The 20,591-nt window shown below is 47.2% G+C and overlaps 2 protein-coding genes across 2 annotated transcripts in view; one reads left to right on the forward strand and one right to left on the reverse strand.

Annotated features, from left to right (window-relative positions):
• Positions 1-348: 348 nt before the first annotated feature.
• LOC306820370 (NACHT, LRR and PYD domains-containing protein 12-like) overlaps positions 349-20,591 on the reverse strand; it is a 28,830-nt gene continuing 8,587 nt past the window's right edge. The window contains exons 5-11 of the mRNA XM_079338190.1: positions 20,222-20,395; positions 13,186-13,359; positions 7,381-7,557; positions 4,927-5,100; positions 2,284-2,469; positions 1,054-1,530; positions 349-996 (exon numbers count right to left, since the gene is read on the reverse strand). Coding sequence (XP_079194316.1) covers positions 1,521-1,530; positions 2,284-2,469; positions 4,927-5,100; positions 7,381-7,557; positions 13,186-13,359; positions 20,222-20,395 — 895 coding nt within the window. The 3' untranslated portion in view covers positions 349-996; positions 1,054-1,520. The remainder of the gene's footprint in view (positions 997-1,053; positions 1,531-2,283; positions 2,470-4,926; positions 5,101-7,380; positions 7,558-13,185; positions 13,360-20,221; positions 20,396-20,591) is intronic.
• Positions 9,105-12,492, forward strand: LOC306819959 (uncharacterized protein; the record flags this gene model as incomplete). Its single annotated transcript, XM_079337586.1, has 3 exons — positions 9,105-9,968; positions 10,062-10,622; positions 12,474-12,492. Exons 2-3 carry the CDS (start codon positions 10,108-10,110, stop codon positions 12,490-12,492), a joined length of 534 nt encoding a protein of 177 aa, XP_079193712.1. The 5' UTR covers positions 9,105-9,968; positions 10,062-10,107.

Genomic DNA, 20,591 nt, shown 5'->3' on the forward strand with positions numbered 1-20,591 from the left:
GTGCTCAGTTGAAGCCTGAGGCCTCGTGTGAGCGTTACTATCACTATGTATTGAAGGTGCTGGATGCAGGTGACGGTGAGTCATGTTGATTTAAACTCTTTGTTTTAAGATGATATGAGGCTACACTGCTGTCTTATCTGAAAACAAACAGAGGACACATGATCAAAAAGTTTGTTTTTATGAGCTTCTGCTCACTGATCCTCGGTGTCACGTTTAGTAGAGAGCAGATTGTTCTGTTGGAGACTTGATGATAGGATCATTAAAGATTGTTGAGGAATTTTTTCCATTACCAAAGAGTGAAAATAAAGAGTGAGAAGATCTATTCAGAGAAGAACCCCAAGATGGATCTGGTCTCAGTGAACATTTATTGGAAGGCAGAATCAGCGTTGGAAGACCCCTCTCTCACACGGTGAGGAGAGAAAGAGGCCCCGAGAAAAGGCAAACATGAACACTTATACATTTCCATCACATTACACAGAGCACTTCCTCATCACGCAACATAGAGCCACTGCCCACCTGGCAGGGCGCCATCTATCCCCGAGTGTGACAGAAGACACTACATGACTATTTACCATCTCCCAAGGCTGAGAAGGAGATCTCCTGGTGAGAAAGAGCCTGGGTGACTCTTCCCACATCTGTCCAGGGTGAAGAAGGAGGTGGAAGACAAAAAATCCCTATAAACTGTGCATGCAGTATTGTAGGACATTTCTGACACATTTTATATGACAGATTATCTGAGACATTTGTACAGCGCGAAGTAAAATAGAGCACATAGTACACATGAAGTAAAATGTTCCATAACAAGATCAATATGTACCCAAGGCTAAATCATTTAGCAAATACATGAAGTGTACCAGACTATTTTCATATCCCGTTAAGGAGAGCAAATAAGCCAAATAGAAGATTCATAGAAAAAATAATCATATATGCAAAAAGCGTAATATTGCATCACATGAAGAAAACTTTCAGGCAAAGAAAAACACATTTGCACGCCACCTCTACAGACTGTCTGCACGCCACCTCTACCGTCTCTACAGACTGTCTGCACGCCACCTCTACAGACTGTCTGCACGCCACCTCTACAGACTGTCTGCACGCCACCTCTACCGTCTCTACTGAAAGGAAACTTCCTGTTCACACATGCAGCTCAGTCTGATGAGGTCCGGACATGTCAGGAGAGCAGGGCATGTTTTAAAAGAGAAGATGATTTTAATACATGTTACAGAGGATCAAGTTTTACTTCAGACATTTTGTAAGAAATAGAATCAAAATAATCACGTGAGAAGAATAACTGCAGCATTTCAAGCATCTGTTTCCTGTTTGACCTTCCTCTCCTGTAATGTGTGGAGATTAGAAATATGACTGAAATGAAGTGTGAGCTGATTCCTCTGTCAGTCCCTGATGGATGAAGATCTCCTCAGCTTGCAGAGCTTCTCCACACACAAGATGGTGGAGGTTCCTCCTCTGTGGATCATCAGCTGCTCCTCTCTGCTCCACCAGAGTCCTGATCACTCACATTATCACAGAGATCTCCATCTAATGAGAGAAGAAGAGAGATGACAGAAATCATTTTCATCAGCTGGGAGTCATCAGATTCCCCCACAGCGCTGTAACTAAGCTCCGCCCCCACTCCACCTTTGGACTTTAACACTGAACGGTTTCATGTTGGTGTCTGAGTGTGAGTTTACACTGAGTTATGAGAGCTTCACGTCCACACACACTCAGACACACACAGCGTCGTTCTGTCCTACCAGCTCTGACAGCCGACTGTTCTCCTCTCCACTTTAAAGAGTCAGAGCAACACATTCAGTTCAGAGAAGAAACAGGACTTATTATAGTCAGGTCAAAGGTCAACTGACCATGGGAAGAAAACAGAAGAAGGCGTAGTTTGGACATGAATCCTCTCTGATGTTTCTTTGTTTCTGTCAGTTGTCCTTCCTGCAGCTGTGTAACTTTAGTCTTTGAGCCTGTTTGTCTTCAACGTCTTCATATTATTCAGATCGTTTGTTCACAGTCTGACATATTGTGATAGGTTATATGAAGATAGCTCCGCCCCTTTTATGAAACTCTGGGTTTACTTCTCAGGTTGATAAGCAGCTTCATGTGACTGTTCAGCACCATCTCTTCTGTCAGGGTTAGTGAAGCCAGATCACAGAAAACAAACCCTGAGTATGTTGAACTCTCTTTGTAGCAGAGAACCAAGAAAAGGATTTCTCCAACAACAAACAACAAGAATGTAAATATATGTCTGAGCTGATATGTGGAGGCTTTACTCAAGAGCACTGAGAGACTGACCTCAGAGTCTCCAGTCCATAGTTTGGATTCTCCTGAAGATCACTCAGCAGCTTCACGTCTGAATCCTGCAGCTTGTTCCAGCTCAGGTCCAGCTCTCTGAGATGGGAGGGGTTGGAGTTCAGAGCTGAGGCCAGAGAAGAACAGCTGATCTTTGACAAACTGCAGCAACTCAATCTGAATAAAGAATAAAAGAAGTAAATGTAGATGACAGTGAGCTTTATACATGAATGTGTGATGTTGTCCACATGAACACACTGATGTGATCATCATCTGTTCATTTCAACATTGAAGGACTTCATAAGCTGTGTCCCATTCCAGAGGCTGCAGCCTTCGTGGGCTGCATTCTAAGACCGATTACGTCACACCGGCGCGACAAGTGTTGTCCCAATTCAGCGGCTCCTTCGAATGCAGCCGAGGAATGCAGCCTTCCTTTCCCCGATTTTTGAGGCTTCAGCGGTTGGATCCTTTGCAGCCTTCCCTTCCCAAGATGCATTGCGCGCAAGGGACGTTCAACATTACTGTAAACAATGGCATCCTCAAGCCCGACCTGCGCAGCTGATCTGAATTTCACTATTAAATGCAAGTATTTGATTTTATTTCATTTAAATAGTTAAAGATATCCATGTTTAAAGAGGAAGGCGACTGTTTGTTGATTCCTGCTCACTGATGATGCTGTAACGTTAATGCTGTAAAGTTAGCGATAAGCTAAGCTAAAGTTACAACTCGACCTGATGTTTGTTGAGTTCACGTTAGTTTATTTCTTACTTTACTTTGTTTTTAGTGGAGTTAACAGACTTTGCTACGCACACAAATGATCAAGTTAAAAGCATTTCGACGGTTTGATATGACTCCAGCAGCCAATCAGAGTGAAGCATAATTTAACGTCACATTTCACAGAAAGAGAGGAGAGCCATGCAGGAGAAAAGAGAGGGACTTCGATAGGCAGCTGATGGACCCCATCAAAGAGGACTTGAGGTTTCAGTAGGAGGCAGCAGAGACGAGGGCGCAGGAGAGCGAGGAGCAGATGGAGAAGAAGTTCTCCCTGCTGCAACGTTTAATAGAAAAACTATATAAATAAAACATTCAAATAGAAATGATTAATTTTGTTACATATTTGTTATGTTTGCTATGTTTAATATTATTTTAATCTATGTTTTAATTTTATCTGGACTATGAATGCATGAAAGTGATTGAACAAGAAAAGAATTGAATTGATAACTTGTAATTCATTGATTAACTCATTTGGAGAAAAGCAGCATGATTCACTACAGGTGCAAATTAATCACAAGAAAATAATCTGAGCTTCCTCGCTGTCACACACTGCTTTAATCCTCCAAGAGAATATTTAGATTGCACATTATTTACTGTACTGCCAGCTACCAAACTCAGAGAGCAGACAATAAGCAGACTTGTTTCAATATTTAAAATGATCAATGAAAGGATGTGACATAAAGCTTCAGTCCCAGTGATGAAGAAGCATCAAGGAGTCGCTGCTCGTACTTTGCCTCAGGAAAACAAGGTCAGAATATCAGAAATACAAGAGCAGGTTGGAAGCATCTTTCTCTTCTTCCAGTCCTCATAGCTTCCAGACTGTAGACAGTTAGTCTGGCACAACAGGGAAATGGACTTTCTGATGGAATGAAGAAACATGATAACCTAATGGTAACAGTATGAAGAGAATTATTACAACCTTGCTTCACAGTGTCCTGTCTATTGTGGAGATGATCAACATGAACTAGTATAGCTATAATAAAAACAACCAGCAGAAATGAAGTTAAACTAAACTTTGATTTATTTAACACAAAAAGGTAAAGTCTATTTCTATTATTTAAAATCTATCTCTAATATTCTATATTTATTATATTGGGGTATTTACATTAAATTTTATTGAAAGAAAAAAACAAACCCAGTCTGTCCCTGTGCTGGACCATAGCTGGACAGCCGGACTCTCAGCCTTATTCTCACGCTGCTGGGACTTCTCCACCATGAAACAAACCAACGTATTGATCTGTCACAAACGGACGCTGTCAGGGTTGCTAGGAGACCGAACAGTTGGTGATGTAAGTAGGAAGACCAGACCGTCTCATTTCGGATAGTGCGCGGTTCAGCCTTCGTGGACCATGGAGGGCGTGGCCTTCGTGGACCGCGAAGGCCACGCCCTCCCAAGGCTGCAACCTCTGGAATGGGACACAGCTTGTGTCTCCCCCTTCACCCTGCTCCTCCTCTCTCTCTCTCTCTCTCTCTCTCTCTCTCTCTCTCTCTCTCTCTCTCTCTCTCTCTCTCTCTCTCTCTCTCTCTCTCTCTCTCTCTCTCTCTCTCTCTCTCTCTCTGAGCCTGACTCAAGAAACTCAATGGATAACAAAGCACCGTGTTTATTGAGGACAGTCAGAATAGTAGTTATTTAGCTGACTCTTACTCCCAGCATGCTCTGCAACAGCTAACACATAGGTGTGAAGTTTAGGGTGAATAAAAGCAGTCGTCTCCCATTCTTCTCTCTCTTCAAATGCTTCCAGCATCCAGTTTGTTTGTCTGGGACATGATGTTTCCCAATTCTCAACAATGGGTGAAATTCAAACACAGTCAACACAGTTTCTATTATATTCATATCTATATTACAGTCAGTGATCTGACCTCAGAGTCTCCAGTCTGCAGTTTGGACTCTGCAGATAATCACACAGCAGCTTCACTCCTGAATCCTGCAGGTTGTTGAAGCTCAGGTCCAGCTCTCTGAGATGGGAGGGGTTGGACTTCAGAGCTGAGGCCAGAGAAGAACAGCTGATCTCTGACAAACTGCAGCCCCTCAATCTGAATAAAGAATAAAAGAAGTAAATGTAGATGACAGTGAGCTTTATACATGAATGTGTGATGTTGTCCACATGAACACACTGATGTGATCATCATCTGTTCATTCACACATTGAAGGACTTCATAGTGATTCATGTTTTTGTACTTCCTGATCATTCTTAGATTAAAACGTACAATATGTTGAATTTTATTAGAATCTTTACATTTAAATATCTGAATTCATTTCAAATAGACTAAACCCATGTTATATATCTTTTTATTGTTGAGTACTTACATCACATCAAATATGTCCAACAGTGATCAGAGTCAGAGAAATATCATTTTACAGATGTAACTGGACGTGTCTTGTCTTGGCGGCAGACTTGACAGACAGAATGTTTATGGTTGCCGTGGAAACACAGGATGTTACATCACAGACCGCTGCATAAGGAAGCGTGAGCTGCTACTGAAAGCTGCCGTACTGTTGCTGTATGTGCTGCTGTGATAACAACATCATGTAGATTAGGGCTGGGAGATATATCCAGTGTTTAAGATATATGGATATATATTCAAACATGATATAAGACAATATCTTTAATATGGATATAGTTCATGTTGCATTAAAATATGGTTCAACACGTCTTCAGTAGAGCTGACAGTTCAGCTATTTCTCATCTCACTGTGTCTCCCTCTTCACCCTGCTCCTCCTCTCTCTCTCTCTCTCTCTCTCTCTCTCTCTCTCTGTCTCTGTCTCTCTCTCTCTGTCTCTCTCTCTCTCTCTCTCTCTCTCTGTCTCTCTCTCTCTCTCTCTCTCTCTCTCTCTCTCTCTCTCTCTCTCTCTCTCTCTCTCTCTCTCTGAGCATAACTCAAGAAACTCAATGGATAACAAAGCACTGTTTTTATTGAGGACAGTCAGAATAGTAGTTATTTAGCTGACTCTTACTCCCAGCATGCTCTGCAACAGCTAACACATAGGTGTGAAGTTTAGGGTGAATCAAAGCAGTCGTCTCCCATTCTTCTCTCTCTTCAAATGCTTCCAGCATCCAGAGACACAAGTCTACTCCTGCTTCACAGCACGCTGCTCTTTCTTTCAATGTTTTGGCCTGCAGGAAACCCGAGGCCTCAAGGAATAACAGTGTTCTGAATCCCCAGCTCGCATCATCCATTGAACACATCTCGACGGAGATTCTCTGAGAGCGTCTTATTCATAGAGCGAATTAAAAACGGTATTTAGAGAGTGTAAAGATCACGTCTGGTTCCATCCTGCAATGAACAGGACAACCACGGAGATCGCCTCGCTCGACAGAGAACACACCGATCCTGCTCATCCTCTGGAAACCGCCGCCATCACATCTCATCTGCACGGAAACAGACTGGAGATCTGATTTCATGGTGGGACCTTTCCCCTCCTCAACCGCAGACAGACGCTTTACAAGTGAGGCTGAATCAGGTCTGAGCAGTGAGCTTTAGAGAGTGTGTTTAATAACTGAGTCATTCATGTGAAGTTGTGAAGATAATATTTGCTTCTTATCTGACCACTGCGTCTCTGGTTTGACTAGTTTAAAAGCTCTTTGTCTGCTGCGTCCCGTGTGTGTTTCTCTGTGAACTCTAGCGTTATATCCAGGTAATATCTTCATGTTCAGGAAGACCAGTGTAAACACTGTCCAACACAAATTCAGCCTCTGGCTTCTAGTGTTCAACTTCATTATTCACAAGTTGTGCACGAGTTTCAGACTGTGATCCAGCCTCTTCAGACCACACACACACACACACACACACACACACACACACACACACACACACACACACACACACACACACACACACACACACACACACACACACACACACACACACATACACACACACACACACACACAACACACACACACACACACACACACAGACACACACACACACACACACACACACACAGACAGACACACACACACACACACACACACACACACACACACACACACACACAGACACACACACACACACAGATCTGTATACTTGTGGTTGTTCACACGCTGCTGAGACACCCATCAGGTAGAGACAGAGGTTAACTGGGTCCTTCCAGGGTCGACAATAGACCAGGAGCCTGTACTAAGAAGTGAGTTTAACAGATCCAGGGTCTCTTTGGCTGATCAGGCTTCACTAAGCTCATTTGTAAGTGGTATTTTTAAGTTTGTTTGTCTGGGACATGATGTTTCCCAATTCTCAACAATGGGTGAAATTCAAACACAGTCAACACAGTTTCTATTATATTCATATCTATATTACAGTCAGTGATCTGACCTCAGAGTCTCCAGTCTGCAGTTTGGACTCTGCAGATAATCACACAGCAGCTTCACTCCTGAATCCTGCAGGGTCTCGTTGTAGTTCAGGTCCAGCTCTCTGAGATGGGAGGGGTTGGAGTTCAGAGCTGAGACCAGAGAAGAACAGCTGATCTCTGACAAACTGCAGCCCCTCAATCTGAATAAAGAATAAAAGAAGTAAATGTAGATGACAGTGAGCTTTATACATGAATGTGTGATGTTGTCCACATGAACACACTGATGTGATCATCATCTGTTCATTCACACATTGAAGGACTTCATAGTGATTCATGTTTTTGTACTTCCTGATCATTCTTAGATTGAAACGTACAATATGTTGAATTTTATTAGAATCTTTACATTTAAATATCTGAATTCATTTCAAATAGACTAAACCCATGTTATATATCTTTTTATTGTTGAATACTTACATTACATCAAATATGTCCAACAGTGATCAGAGTCAGAGAAATAGATCATTTTACAGATGTAACTGGACGTGTCTTGTCTTGGCGGCAGACTTGACAGACAGCATGTTTATGGTTGCCGTGGAAACACAGGATGTTACATCACAGACCGCTGCATAAGGAAGCGTGAGCTGCTACTGAAAGCTGCCGTACTGTTGCTGTATGTGCTGCTGTGATAACAACATCATGTAGATTAGGGCTGGGAGATATATCCAGTGTTTAAGATATATGGATATATATTCAAACATGATATAAGACAATATCTTTAATATGGATATAGTTCATGTTGCATTAAAATATGGTTCAACACGTCTTCAGTAGAGCTGACAGTTCAGCTATTTCTCATCTCACTGTGTCTCCCTCTTCACCCTGCTCCTCCTCTCTCTCTCTCTCTCTCTCTCTCTCTCTCTCTCTCTCTCTCTCTCTCTCTGTCTCTCTCTCTCTCGCTCTCTGTCTCTTTCTCTCTCTCTCTCGCTCTCTGTCTCTTTCTCTCTCTCTCTCTCTGTCTCTCTCTCTCTCTCTCTGTCTCTCTCTCTCTCTCTCTCTCTCTCTCTCTCTCTCTCTCTCTCTCTGAGCCTGACTCAAGAAACTCAATGTATAACAAAGCACTGTGTTTATTGAGGACAGTCAGAATAGTAGTTATTTAGCTGACTCTTACTCCCAGCATGCTCTGCAACAGCTAACACATAGGTGTGAAGTTTAGGGTGAATAAAAGCAGTCGTCTCCCATTCTTCTCTCTCTTCAAATGCTTCCAGCATCCAGAGACACAAGTCTACTCCTGCTTCACAGCACGCTGCTCTTTCTTTCAATGTTTTGGCGTGCAGGCAACACGAGGCCTCAAGGAATGACAGTGTTCTGAATCCCCAGCTCGCATCATCAATTGAACGCATCTCGACGGTCTGCTGCGTCCCGTGTGTGTTTCTCTGTGAACTCTAGCGTTATATCCAGGTAATATCTTCATGTTCAGGAAGACCAGTGTAAACACTGTCCAACACAAATTCAGCCTCTGGCTTCTAGTGTTCAACTTCATTATTCACAAGTTGTTCATGACTTTCAGACTGTGGCTGTGTCCCATTCCAGAGGCTGCAGCCTTCATGGGCTGCATTCTAAGACCGATTACGTCACACCGGCGCGACAAGTGTTGTCCCAATTCAGCGGCTCCTTCGAATGCAGCCTTCCCTTCCCCGATTTTGGAGGCTTCAACGGTTGGATCCTTTGCAGCCTTCCGTTCCCAAGATGCATTGCGCGCAAGGGACGTTCAACATTAATGTAAACAATGGCATCCTCAAGCCCGACCTGCGCAGCTGATCTGAATTTCACTATTAAATGCAAGTATTTGATTTTATTTCATTTAAATAGTTAAAGATATCCATGTTTAAAGAGGAAGGCGACTGTTTGTTGATTCCTGCTCACTGACGATGCTGTAACGTTAATGCTGTAAAGTTAGCGATAAGCTAGGCTAAAGTTACAACTCGACCTGATGTTTGTTGAGTTCACGTTACTTTATTTCTTACTTTACTTTGTTTTAGTGGAGTCAACAGACTTTGCTACGCACACAAATGTTCAAGTTAAAAGCATTTCGACTGTTTGATTTGACTCCAGCAGCCAATCAGAGTGAAGCATAATTTAACGTCACATTTCTTAAACATGTTTTGATTTTAGGGAGCAAACGGCTTAGATGGTCCAGCTGCAGGGGAAACATGATCATCTGTTCACAGGAGTGAAGAACACAGCCAGCTTAGCTTGGAGCTAACATTAAGGTAACAACCATATTATCACCATTTAACCATCTTGTACTTAAGGCTATAATTAGTTCTCATCCCATGTAAAGCCCACAAGAATATGGATAATATAATGGATGCAAACTGACTTTCTGTTTTTTAAATCCAAAATAAGGCATCCAAATAAATGATCTTTGAGTCCTGTGTGTTATTTTTCACCCTGGTGTAAACCTGCTTTCCCTTTTCTAGTGTTTTCTCTGGAACAGGAACTATTCTGGAGTCAACGGGCTGGAAGTCTGTCCAGTCTGTCTGTCTGTCCAGGGCCCAAAAAAGGGACAACCTTAAAAAGAAATACATGTCATCTGTGCATTCACTTGAATGTATATAAGTTATATTCACACGAATGAATAAACTGACTTTTGATAACATTTCTGTTGCTGTTGTCAACTGTCATGATTAATTTCATCTGCAAGTGTCCAGGATCAGGAGAAGGTGCGAGTTTGGCCCTGGTTTGTCCTCATGGATGAGGTGTTGGAAAAGAGGCAGTCCACCTCAACCCCTGTCCTCATCGCCTCCATCCCAGAGGACAGACCAGGGCCCAGCGAGGCGGGGAACCAGGAGGAGGAGAGGTCAAGACCAGGGCCCAGCGAGGCGGGGGACCAGGAGGAGGAGAGGTCAAGACCAGGGCCCAGCGAGGCGGGGGACCAGGAGGAGGAGAGGTCAAGACCAGGGCCCAGCGAGGCGGGGGACCAGGAGGAGGAGAGGTCAAGACCAGGGCCCAGCGAGGCGGGGGACCAGGAGGAGGAGAGGTCAAGACCAGGGCCCAGCGAGGCGGGGGACCAGGAGGAGGAGAAGTCAAGACCAGGGCCCAGCGAGGCGGGGGACCAGGAGGAGGAGAGGTCAAGACCAGGGCCCAGCGAGGCGGGGGACCAGGAGGAGGAGAGGTCAAGACCAGGGCCCAGCGAGGCGGGGGACCAGGAGGAGGAGAGGTCAAGACCAGGGCCCAGCGAGGCGGGGGACCAGGAGGAGGAGAAGTCAAGACCAGGGCCCAGCGAGGCGGGGGACCAGGAGGAGGAGAGGTCAAGACCAGGGCCCAGCGAGGCGGGGGACCAGGAGGAGGAGAGGTCAAGACCAGGGCCCAGCGAGGCGGGGGACCAGGAGGAGGAGAGGTCAAGACCAGGGCCCAGCGAGGCGGGGGACCAGGAGGAGGAGAGGTCAAGACCAGGGCCCAGCGAGGCGGGGGACCAGGAGGAGGTCAGGGAGAGAAAGAGAGGAGAGCCATGCAGGAGAAAAGAGAGGGACTTGGATAGGCAGCTGATGGACCCAATCAAAGAGGACTTGAGGTTTCAGTAGGAGGCAGCAGAGACGAGAGCGCAGGAGAGCGAGGAGCTGATGGAGAAGAAGTTCTCCCTGCTGCAACGTTTAATAGAAAAACTATATAAATAAAACATTCAAATAGAAATGATTAATTTTGTTACATATTTGTTATGTTTGCTATGTTTAATATTATTTTAATCGAAGTTTTAATTTTATCTGGACTACGGATGCATGAAAGTGATTGAACAAGAAAAGAATTGAATTGATAACTTGTAATTCATTGATTAACTCATTTGGAGAAAAGCAGCATGATTCACTACAGGTGCAAACTAAATCACAAGAAAATAATCTGAACTTCCTCGCTGTCACACACTGCTTTAATCCTCCAAGAGAATATTTAGATTGCACATTATTTACTGTACTGCCAGCTACCTAGCTTAGAGAGCAGACAATAAGCAGACTTGTTTCAATATTTAAAATGATCAATAAAAGGATGTGACATAAAGCTTCAGTCCCAGTGATGAAGAAGTATCAAGGAGTCGCTGCTCGTACTTTGCCTCAGGAAAACAAGGTCAGAATATCAGAAATACAAGAGCAGGTTAGAAGCATCTTTCTCTTCTTCCAGTCCTCATAGCTTCCAGACTGTAAACAGTTAGCCTGGCACAACAGGGAAATGGACTTTCTGATGGAATGAAGAAACATGAGAACCTAATGGTAACAGTATGAAGAGAATTATTACAACCTTGCTTCACAGCATCCTGTCTATTGTGGAGATGATCAACATGAACTAGTATAGCTCTAATAAAAACAACCAGCAGAAATGAAGTTAAACTAAACTTTGATTTATTTAACACAAAAAGGTAAAGTCTATTTCTATTATTTAAAATCTATCGCTAATATTCTATATTTATTATATTGGGGTATTTACATTAAATTTTATTCAAAGAAAAAAACAAACCCAGTCTGTCCCTGTGCTGGACCACAGCTGGACAGCCGGACTCTCAGCCTTATTCTCACGCTGCTGGGACTTCTCCACCATGAAACAAACCAACGTATTGATCTGTCAGAAACGGACGCTGTCAGGGTTGCTAGGAGACCGAACAGTTGGTGACGCAAGTAGGAAGACCAGACCGTCTAATTTCGGATAGCGCGCGGTTCGGCCTTCCACGGACCACGGAGGGCGTGGCCTTCGTGTACCGCGAAGGCCACGCCCTCCGAAGCCTGCAACCTCTGGAATGGGACACAGCTTGTGTCTCTCTCTCTCTCTCTCTCTCTCTCTCTCTCTCTCTCTCTCTCTCTCTCTCTCTCTCATCCATTGAACGCATCTCAACGGAGATTCTCGGAGAGCGTCTTATTCATAGAGTGAATTAAAAACGGTATTTAGAGAGTGTAAAGATCACGTCTGGTTCCATCCTGCAATGAACAGGACAACCACGGAGATCGCCTCGCTCGACAGAGAACACACCGATCCTGCTCATCCTCTGGAAACCGCCGCCGCCATCTCATCTGCACAGAAACAGACTGGAGATCTGATTTCATGGTGGGACCTTTCCCCTCCTCAACCGCAGACAAACGCTTTACAAGTGAGGCTGAATCAGGTCTGAGCAGTGAGCTTTAGAGAGTGTGTTTAATAACTGAGTCATTCATGTGAAGTTGTGAAGATAATATTTGCTTCTTATCTGACCACTGCGTCTCTGGTTTGACTAGTTTAAAAGCTCTTTGTCTGCTGCGTCCCGTGTGTGTTTCTCTGTGAACTCTAGCGTTATATCCAGGTAATATCTTCATGTTCAGGAAGACCAGTGTAAACACTGTCCAACACAAATTCAGCCTCTGGCTTCTAGTGTTCAACTTCATTATTCACAAGTTGTGCACGAGTTTCAGACTGTGATCCAGCCTCTTCAGACCACACACACACACACACACACACACACACACACACACACACACACACACACACACACACACACACACACACACACACACAGATCTGTATACTTGTGGTTGTTCACACGCTGCTGAGACACCCATCAGGTAGAGACAGAGGTTAACTGGGTCCTGCCAGGGTCGACAATAGACCAGGAGCCTGTACTAAGAAGTGAGTTTAACAGATCCAGGGTCTCTTTGGCTGATCAGGCTTCACTAAGCTCATTTGTAAGTGGTATTTTTAAGTTTGTTTGTCTGGGACATGATGTTTCCCAATTCTCAACAATGGGTGAAATTCAAACACAGTCAACACAGTTTCTATTATATTCATATCTATATTACAGACAGTGATCTGACCTCAGAGTCTCCAGTCTGCAGTTTGGACTCTGCAGTCCCTCACACAGCAGCTTCACTCCTGAATCCTGCACGTTGTTGAAGCTCAGCTCCAGCTCTCTGAGATGGGAGGGGTTGGACTTCAGAGCTGAGGCCAGAGAAGAACAGCTGATCTCTGACAAACTGCAGAGACTCAATCTGAATAAAGAATAAAAGAAGTAAATGTAGATGACAGTGAGCTTTATACATGAATGTGTGATGTTGTCCACATGAACACACTGATGTGATCATCATCTGTTCATTCACACATTGAAGGACTTCATAGTGATTCATGTTTTTGTACTTCCTGATCATTCTTAGATTGAAACGTACAATATGTTGAATTTTATTAGAATCTTTACATTTAAATATCTGAATTCATTTCAAATAGACTAAACCCATGTTATATATCTTTTTATTGTTGAATACTTACATTACATCAAATATGTCCAACAGTGATCAGAGTCAGAGAAATAGATCATTTTACAGATGTAACTGGACGTGTCTTGTCTTGGCGGCAGACTTGACAGACAGAATGTTTATGGTTGCCGTGGAAACACAGGATGTTACATCACAGACCGCTGCATAAGGAAGCGTGAGCTGCTACTGAAAGCTGCCGTACTGTTGCTGTATGTGCTGCTGTGATAACAACATCATGTAGATTAGGGCTGGGAGATATATCCAGTGTTTAAGATATATGGATATATATTCAAACATGATATAAGACAATATCTTTAATATGGATATAGTTCATGTTGCATTAAAATATGGTTCTACACGTCTTCAGTAGAGCTGACAGTTCAGCTATTTCTCATCTCACTGTGTCTCCCTCTTCACCCTGCTCCTCCTCTCTCTCTCTCTCTCTCTCTCTCTCTCTCTCTCTCTCTCTCTCTCTGTCTCTCTCTCTCTCTCTCTCTCTCTCTCTCTCTCTGAGCCTAACTCTGAAAACTCACTGTATAACAAAGCACTGTTCTATTTCGTATAGGCTTCGCCCTCTAAGGCTATCGCTATTGGGTTTATCCCTCGCGCGCATGCGCAGCACTGAAGAGTTGTAGTCCACGCCCACCCACGATGTGGGCCCCTCCCACGGTCAACCTGCCGGTATATAACCGGAAGGGACCATGTGTTCTGTTCCCTCTTTTCTTCAGCGAGTAAGTATGCAACAAGCACCTGTAAGAGAAACATAAATTAACCATGTCTACCTCTTCCATCCGTGTGTGTCCAGAGTGTCAGACTGGGTACATCATGCCGGCTGATTCCCACCGTCTCTGTGAGGCCTGCCTTGGGCCGGAGCATGCCAGCCTGGCTTTAACTTCACGGGCAATGGGTAGTAGCTGCCTACGCCTTCCCCGTGATGACCTGCAGCGGAGAGCGGAAGCCTTCGCTGTAGCTGCAGAGCCGGTGTGGCAGGTGGGGGAATGCACAGTGGAACGGGAGATAGACATGTTGGACCATGGAGAGGAGTCTGCGGATTCACCGTGCTCCATCCGTGGGTCAGTGTCAGGGTTCCCATCCCTCCCCTCTCCCTGTCGGGAGGGCTGGAGGATGCACCTGACACCGTCGCCGAGTCAGATTGCCCAGGCTTCCCTGGGAATCGGGCTGCGAGCGGCTCCCGGCCCCCGCCGTCGGTGGGGACCGGGAGCCGCTCGGATAGTTCAGAGAGCCGAGTCAGATTGCCCAGGCTCCCCTGGGAATCAGGCTGCGGGCGGCTCTCGGCCCCCGCCGGTGGTGGGGGCTGGGAGCCGCTCTCGGCCCCCGCCGGTGGTGGGGGGTCTGCTTCAGGAGCTGCCGGGTATCATTAGAACGGCTGCAGCTCGACGGGGCCTCACTGTGCCGGTGGCACGTGAGGTGGAGCCGATCGATGAGATGGCGGGGGATTTTCCGCTTCTCCGGCCGGTCCGGCGAGACCCGGTGTGGCCGCGGTTCCCGGCTTTGATCCCCTATCAGGAGGGGGCAGCGGCGGATCCGAGGCTCTTGAGGGCTCCGGTCTCCACCTACACTTCCATCACAAAAGTGGGGGGGGGTGGCGGACCGTGGGTTCCCTCCGGTGCCGCCTTTGGAGGCTAACCTGACGGCCGTTTCGGGGTCCGGGCCGGGGGTTCGGGACGGCGTCCTGTCCCTCCTTCGAGCCGGGATCTGTTAACAGCACGCCTGACGGACAGGTCGCACCAGTGTGCCTACCAGGCCTCTGCTGCGGCTAATAAAATTGTCCCTGTTGGCTCATTCCATGTCGAGACTGGCGGTCCAGTCCCACAATGAGCGTACAGCCAGCTCGTTTTTTTGTGCTAAGGAAACCCAGCGGGGCTGTATGAGCCAACTGCGACGTCGGCCGCGAGACACCTGCTATCTCCTCAGTCCTCTTTTCCCCGGAGTGTTCCTCACTCAGTGAGTTCTCCGGCGGACAGGTGGGGGGGGGGGGGGCATCATGAGCCCACGAGCGCTGGCTCGGCACGTCGTGTGGACTTTTCTCTCCCGTCTCCATCCTGTGTGTGAGCCTCTGCGGGCTGCACGGGAGCTCGCTCCTCATGCAGTGGTCGGGGCGCTGACGTGGCTGATGGACAGGGGGCGGAGCCTCCTCTACATGTACGCCCGCTCTCGGAGCATTACTCCGTGTGGCGGCACGTATGTTCCCTGGACAGCTGGCTGGACAGACTGCTTCAACGGGGTTACACCCTGCAGTTTGCGTCTCCCCCTCCACGATTCAATGCGGTAGTGGAGACGATCATGCCATCCGGGGAGGGACGCCTGGCTCTTCGGTCAGAGCTGCAGGAGCTCTTGACGAAGGGTGCCATCTCCAGAGGGGAGCGAGAGGAGGAGAGCCGGGGTTATTACCCCGCTACTTCTCTCGTGCGGAAGAAGACAGGCGGGATAAGGCCCATCCTCGACCTGTCTTTTTCTAATAAATCAATTGTGGTCAGACCATTTTCATATGTTGACAATCAACATATGGAGTGTGTTCACCAGGACGACTGGTTCACGTCCATCGACCTAAAGGACGCCTACTTCCATGTCCCTATCCTCCCGAAACACAGGCAGCTCCTGCGCTTCGCGTCCGGTTATTTCCTGGCCCCACGCACTTTCTCCAAGTGCATAGAAGCAGCTCTGGCTCCGCTTCACCGGGCAGGGATGAGAGTGTTATCTTGTCTGTACGACCTGTTGTTACAGGCTCGCTCCAGAGAAGAAGTAGCTCTCCAGACGAGGGCGCTCGTGTCGTGCCGACATGTCAGCGCGGCTCTCCCAGCAGAGGATGGAGGCGCTGAGAGGATTATTAAGCCGAGTGAAGCCACGCAGCATGGTGACAGCTCTCACTGTCATGCGGCTGCTGGGCATGATGGCGGCGGCCCATGTCGTTATTCCTCTGGGCCTGCCCCACATGAGACGTCTGCAGCGGTGTTTCTTTGTTAACGCATCGATCCCCGGCTGCAGCGGAAAAACGTCTGCTCCGCGTTCCTTTATCCGCTGGATTGGATTGGCCCACTGGGGGAGTCCCTGCGTGACGTCAGCGGGGATTCCCTTGGGAAGGGCTACGACATAGAAATAGACCTAAAGGACGCATACTTCCATGTCTTCATCCTCCCGAAACACAGGCAGTACCTGTGCTTTGCGTTCGAGGGGACATCGTACCAATACAACCGTCTGCCGTTCGGTTATTCCCTGGCTCCGCGCACTTTCTCCAAGTGCGTAGAAGCAGCTCTGGCTCCGCTTCACCGGGCAGGGATGAGAGTGTTATTTTATCTGGACGACCTGTTGTTACTGGCTCGCTCCAGAGAGGAAGCAGCCCTCCAGATGAGGGCGCTCGTGTCTCATCTATCGAGCTTAGGGTTCATAGTGAACTGGGCGAAAAGCTCCCCCATCCCATCCCGGTCCATAATGTACCTGGGGGTGATGTTGGACTCGGCCGACATGTCAGCGCGGCTCCCTCGGCAGAGGGTTGGAGGCGCTGAGAGGACTATTAAGCCGAGTGAAGCCACACAGCACGGTGACAGATCTAAAAGAACACTGTCATGCGGCTGCTGGGCATGATGGCGGCGGCCCATGTCGTTATTCCTCTGGGCCTGCCCCACATGAGACGTCTGCAGCGGTGTTTCTTTGTTAACGCATCGATCCCCGGCTGCAGCGGAGACGTCTGCTCCGCGTTCCTTTATCCATTGTATTGGACTTGGCCCTGGGAAGGGCTACGTCACGCATCACAAAAGAAAAGAAAAATACAGAGAAAAAGTTTTTTCACAGACGCATCCCTCTGCTAAAAAAATCATCATGTGCTGATCAACACAGACAACAGGGCGTCAGCCCAGCTTCTCGGCATAGCCAGAAAGCTGCTGGTCTGGGCGAGCACACGGTTACTTTCTCTCCGTGCTCTGTATGTCCCCGGCGAACTAAACCGGGGAGCGGACATCATGTCAAGGAAGGGTCCTCGTCCGGGATCTTGGACCCTTCATGCAGACCTGGTTTCCCAGTTATGGGAAAGGTTCGGCAGAGCAGAGGTGGACATGTTCGCAGCACGCGAAAATGCACAGTGCCCCCTTTGGTTCTCCCTGAGCGCAAAGGACGACCCTCCTCTCGGGGTGGACGCCTTTTCGCACCGGCTATGGCCGAGGACGTTCATTTATGCATTTCCCCCTGTCCCGTTGATTTCGAGCTTCCTGGACAGAGTGAGGAAGGAGAAGCTGTGCGCCATCCTGATCGCCCCGCTGCGCGAGCATGCGATGTGGTTCCCGTGTTACGTCAGATGACGTCAGGCGAGCCCTGGGAAATCCCTTGGAGGGGGGATGCCCTCTCGCAGGCAGGGGGCGTGCTCACGAGCCACCCGATCATCGGCCAGCGTCTCTGGGCTTGGCCGCTGAACGGACACATCTGGTAAGTATGGGGCTGGCTCAGGATGTGGTGCGCACTATTCAAGGCGCTCGGGCTGCCTCCACAACGGCATCTTACGCCGCAAAGTGGGCTGCGTTTCAACGCTGGTGCGGAGAGAGAGAACTCTCCGCTACTGCGTGTCCTCTGCCTCAAGTGCTTTCTTTCCTCCAGTTCTTAGTGGACCGAAATCTGGCATTAGCACTATCAAAACATACACGGCTGCAGTTTCATCATGCCACGAAGGTTTTGGTGACCGTTCGGTGTTGGCCATCCGCTGGTGAAGCGGTGTTTAAAAGGGGTACAGAGGCTTCGGCCGGTGGTGCGCAGCCTGGCCCCGCAATGGGATTTGGCACTGGTGCTGCGCGCACTGATTGTGGCGCCGGTTGAGCCTTTGGATCAGATTCCCCTACGTTTTCTGTCGGCTAAAACGGTTTTGCTCTTAGCTCTGACGTCAGCAAAACGTGTCAGTGAGCTGTCAGCTCTCTCTGTGGCTCCGTCCTGCCTCAGGATCCAGGAGGACGGTAGTTCGGCTGTATTACGGCCAAACCCGGCGTTCATGCCAAAAGTCATCACTAGCGAGTTCAAGTCGCGAGTGATCACGCTGGAGGGGTTTTTTTCCTCCTCCCCACACATCTGGGGAGCAGGTGACCTCTCACCTACTGTGCCCAGTGCGCGCTCTGGCATGCTATGTTGCGCGCACAGCTGCCATACGCTGTTCCAGCAGCTGTTTGTACACTACAGGGCACATTCTGTGGGACAGCCCCTGTCAACACAGCGGCTGTCACACTGGCTGTGTGACGCCATCACACAGGCTTATATCGCCTCAGGAGCTGAGCCTCCGGTGGGCATTCAGGCGCACTCCACCAGGGGAGTTGCTTCCTCGGCTGCCCTGCACGGGGGCGTGACGGTGGACGACATCTGCACGGCAGCTTCGTGGTCCTCTCCGTGCTCCTTTGTGCGTTTTTATCTACGGGATGCTTCCCGTTTTCTCGATGTCTCACTCAGTGCTCAGCACTCTGTCTGCGTAAGAGTGGGATGTTCCATTTTTTCCCCTGATGCTGTCAGGCGGAAAATGGTTGTTCGGGGTGTTGTTGTGCTTGTGGTACCTTCCGGACCCAGTGTGGCATTGACTACATCCTGCTTCGCCTCTAACCCAATAGCGATAGCCTTAGAGGGCGAAGCCTATACGAAATAGAACGTTAGTTACGTACTGTAACTCCAGATTCTATGAGTATAGGCGCAGCCCTCTAAGCGGTGGGCCCCACTGACTCCGTAACGGCTGAAGAAAAGCCCTTTATTGGGGAACAGAACACATGGTCCCTTCCGGTTATATACCGGCAGGTTGACCGTGGGAGGGGCCCACATCGTGGGTGGGCGTGGACTACAACTCTTCAGTGCTGCGCATGCGCGCGAGGGATAAACCCAATAGCGATAGCCTTAGAGGGCTGCGCCTATACTCATAGAATCTGGAGTTACAGTACGTAACTAACGTTTTTATTGAGGACAGCCAGAATAGTAGTTATTTAGCTGACTCTTACTCTCTCTCTCTCTCTCGCTCTCTCTCTCGCTCTCTCTCTCTCTCTCTCTCTCTCGCTCTCTCTCTCTCTCTCTCTCTCTCTGTCTCTCTCTCTCTCTCTCGCTCTCTCTCGCTCTCTCTATCTCTCTCTCTCTCTCTCTCTCTCTCTCTCTCTCTCTCTATTTGTTTGATGAACTTGATGTTTCTTTGTTAAATATATTCTGTTATCATTTAAAGAGCAGTTGTTTGTGATTCTTTGAATTCATTCCAGACTTGTAATATTTGGTTATAACAGTAAATTATATTTGGTAAATATTATTTTACACCTTTAGTATCAGAAGGTTTTATAGTTTGAAGAGTTTGACTCTTTTTTAAATAGTTTAAAGTTTTAAATAGTTTTCTGCCATCGGGCAGGTTTAGACATGAAACAAAGAAATCAGAACCAACATTTGGGATTTCACATTAGTTTCATCATAAAAATCTTTTAAAGGGATTTTCATTAAAAAAGGAATAAGTTCATTTGTAAGTGGTATTTTTAAGTTTGTTTGTCTGGGACATGATGTTTCCCAATTCTCAAGAATGGGTGAAATTCAAACACAGTCAACACAGTTTCTATTATATTCATATCTATATTACAGTCAGTGATCTGACCTCAGAGTCTCCAGTCTGCAGTTTGGACTCTGCAGTCCCTCACACAGCAGCTTCACTCCTGAATCCTGCAGCTTGTTGGAGCTCAGGTCCAGCTCTCTGAGATGGGAGGGGTTGGACTTCAGAGCTGAGGCCACGACGTCACAGTGAGTCTCTGAGAGTCCACAGTCAGAAAGTCTGTAGTGACACATAAAACAGAAAATTAATAATAATGAAAGAAGTGTTGATATTCACGTCTCACATCTGATGATTGAAGTTTGACAGGTCCTGTTTGGTCTTAACTTTACACATCAGTGGAATCTCTCACTGACACAACAAGTCTCCTCACTGCTTTTCAAACCTGCACATTCTTCATCTTTCAATCATTTACTAA

This window comes from Symphodus melops, assembly GCF_947650265.1.
Source record: "Symphodus melops genome assembly, chromosome: 2".
NCBI lineage: Eukaryota > Metazoa > Chordata > Actinopteri > Labriformes > Labridae > Symphodus > Symphodus melops.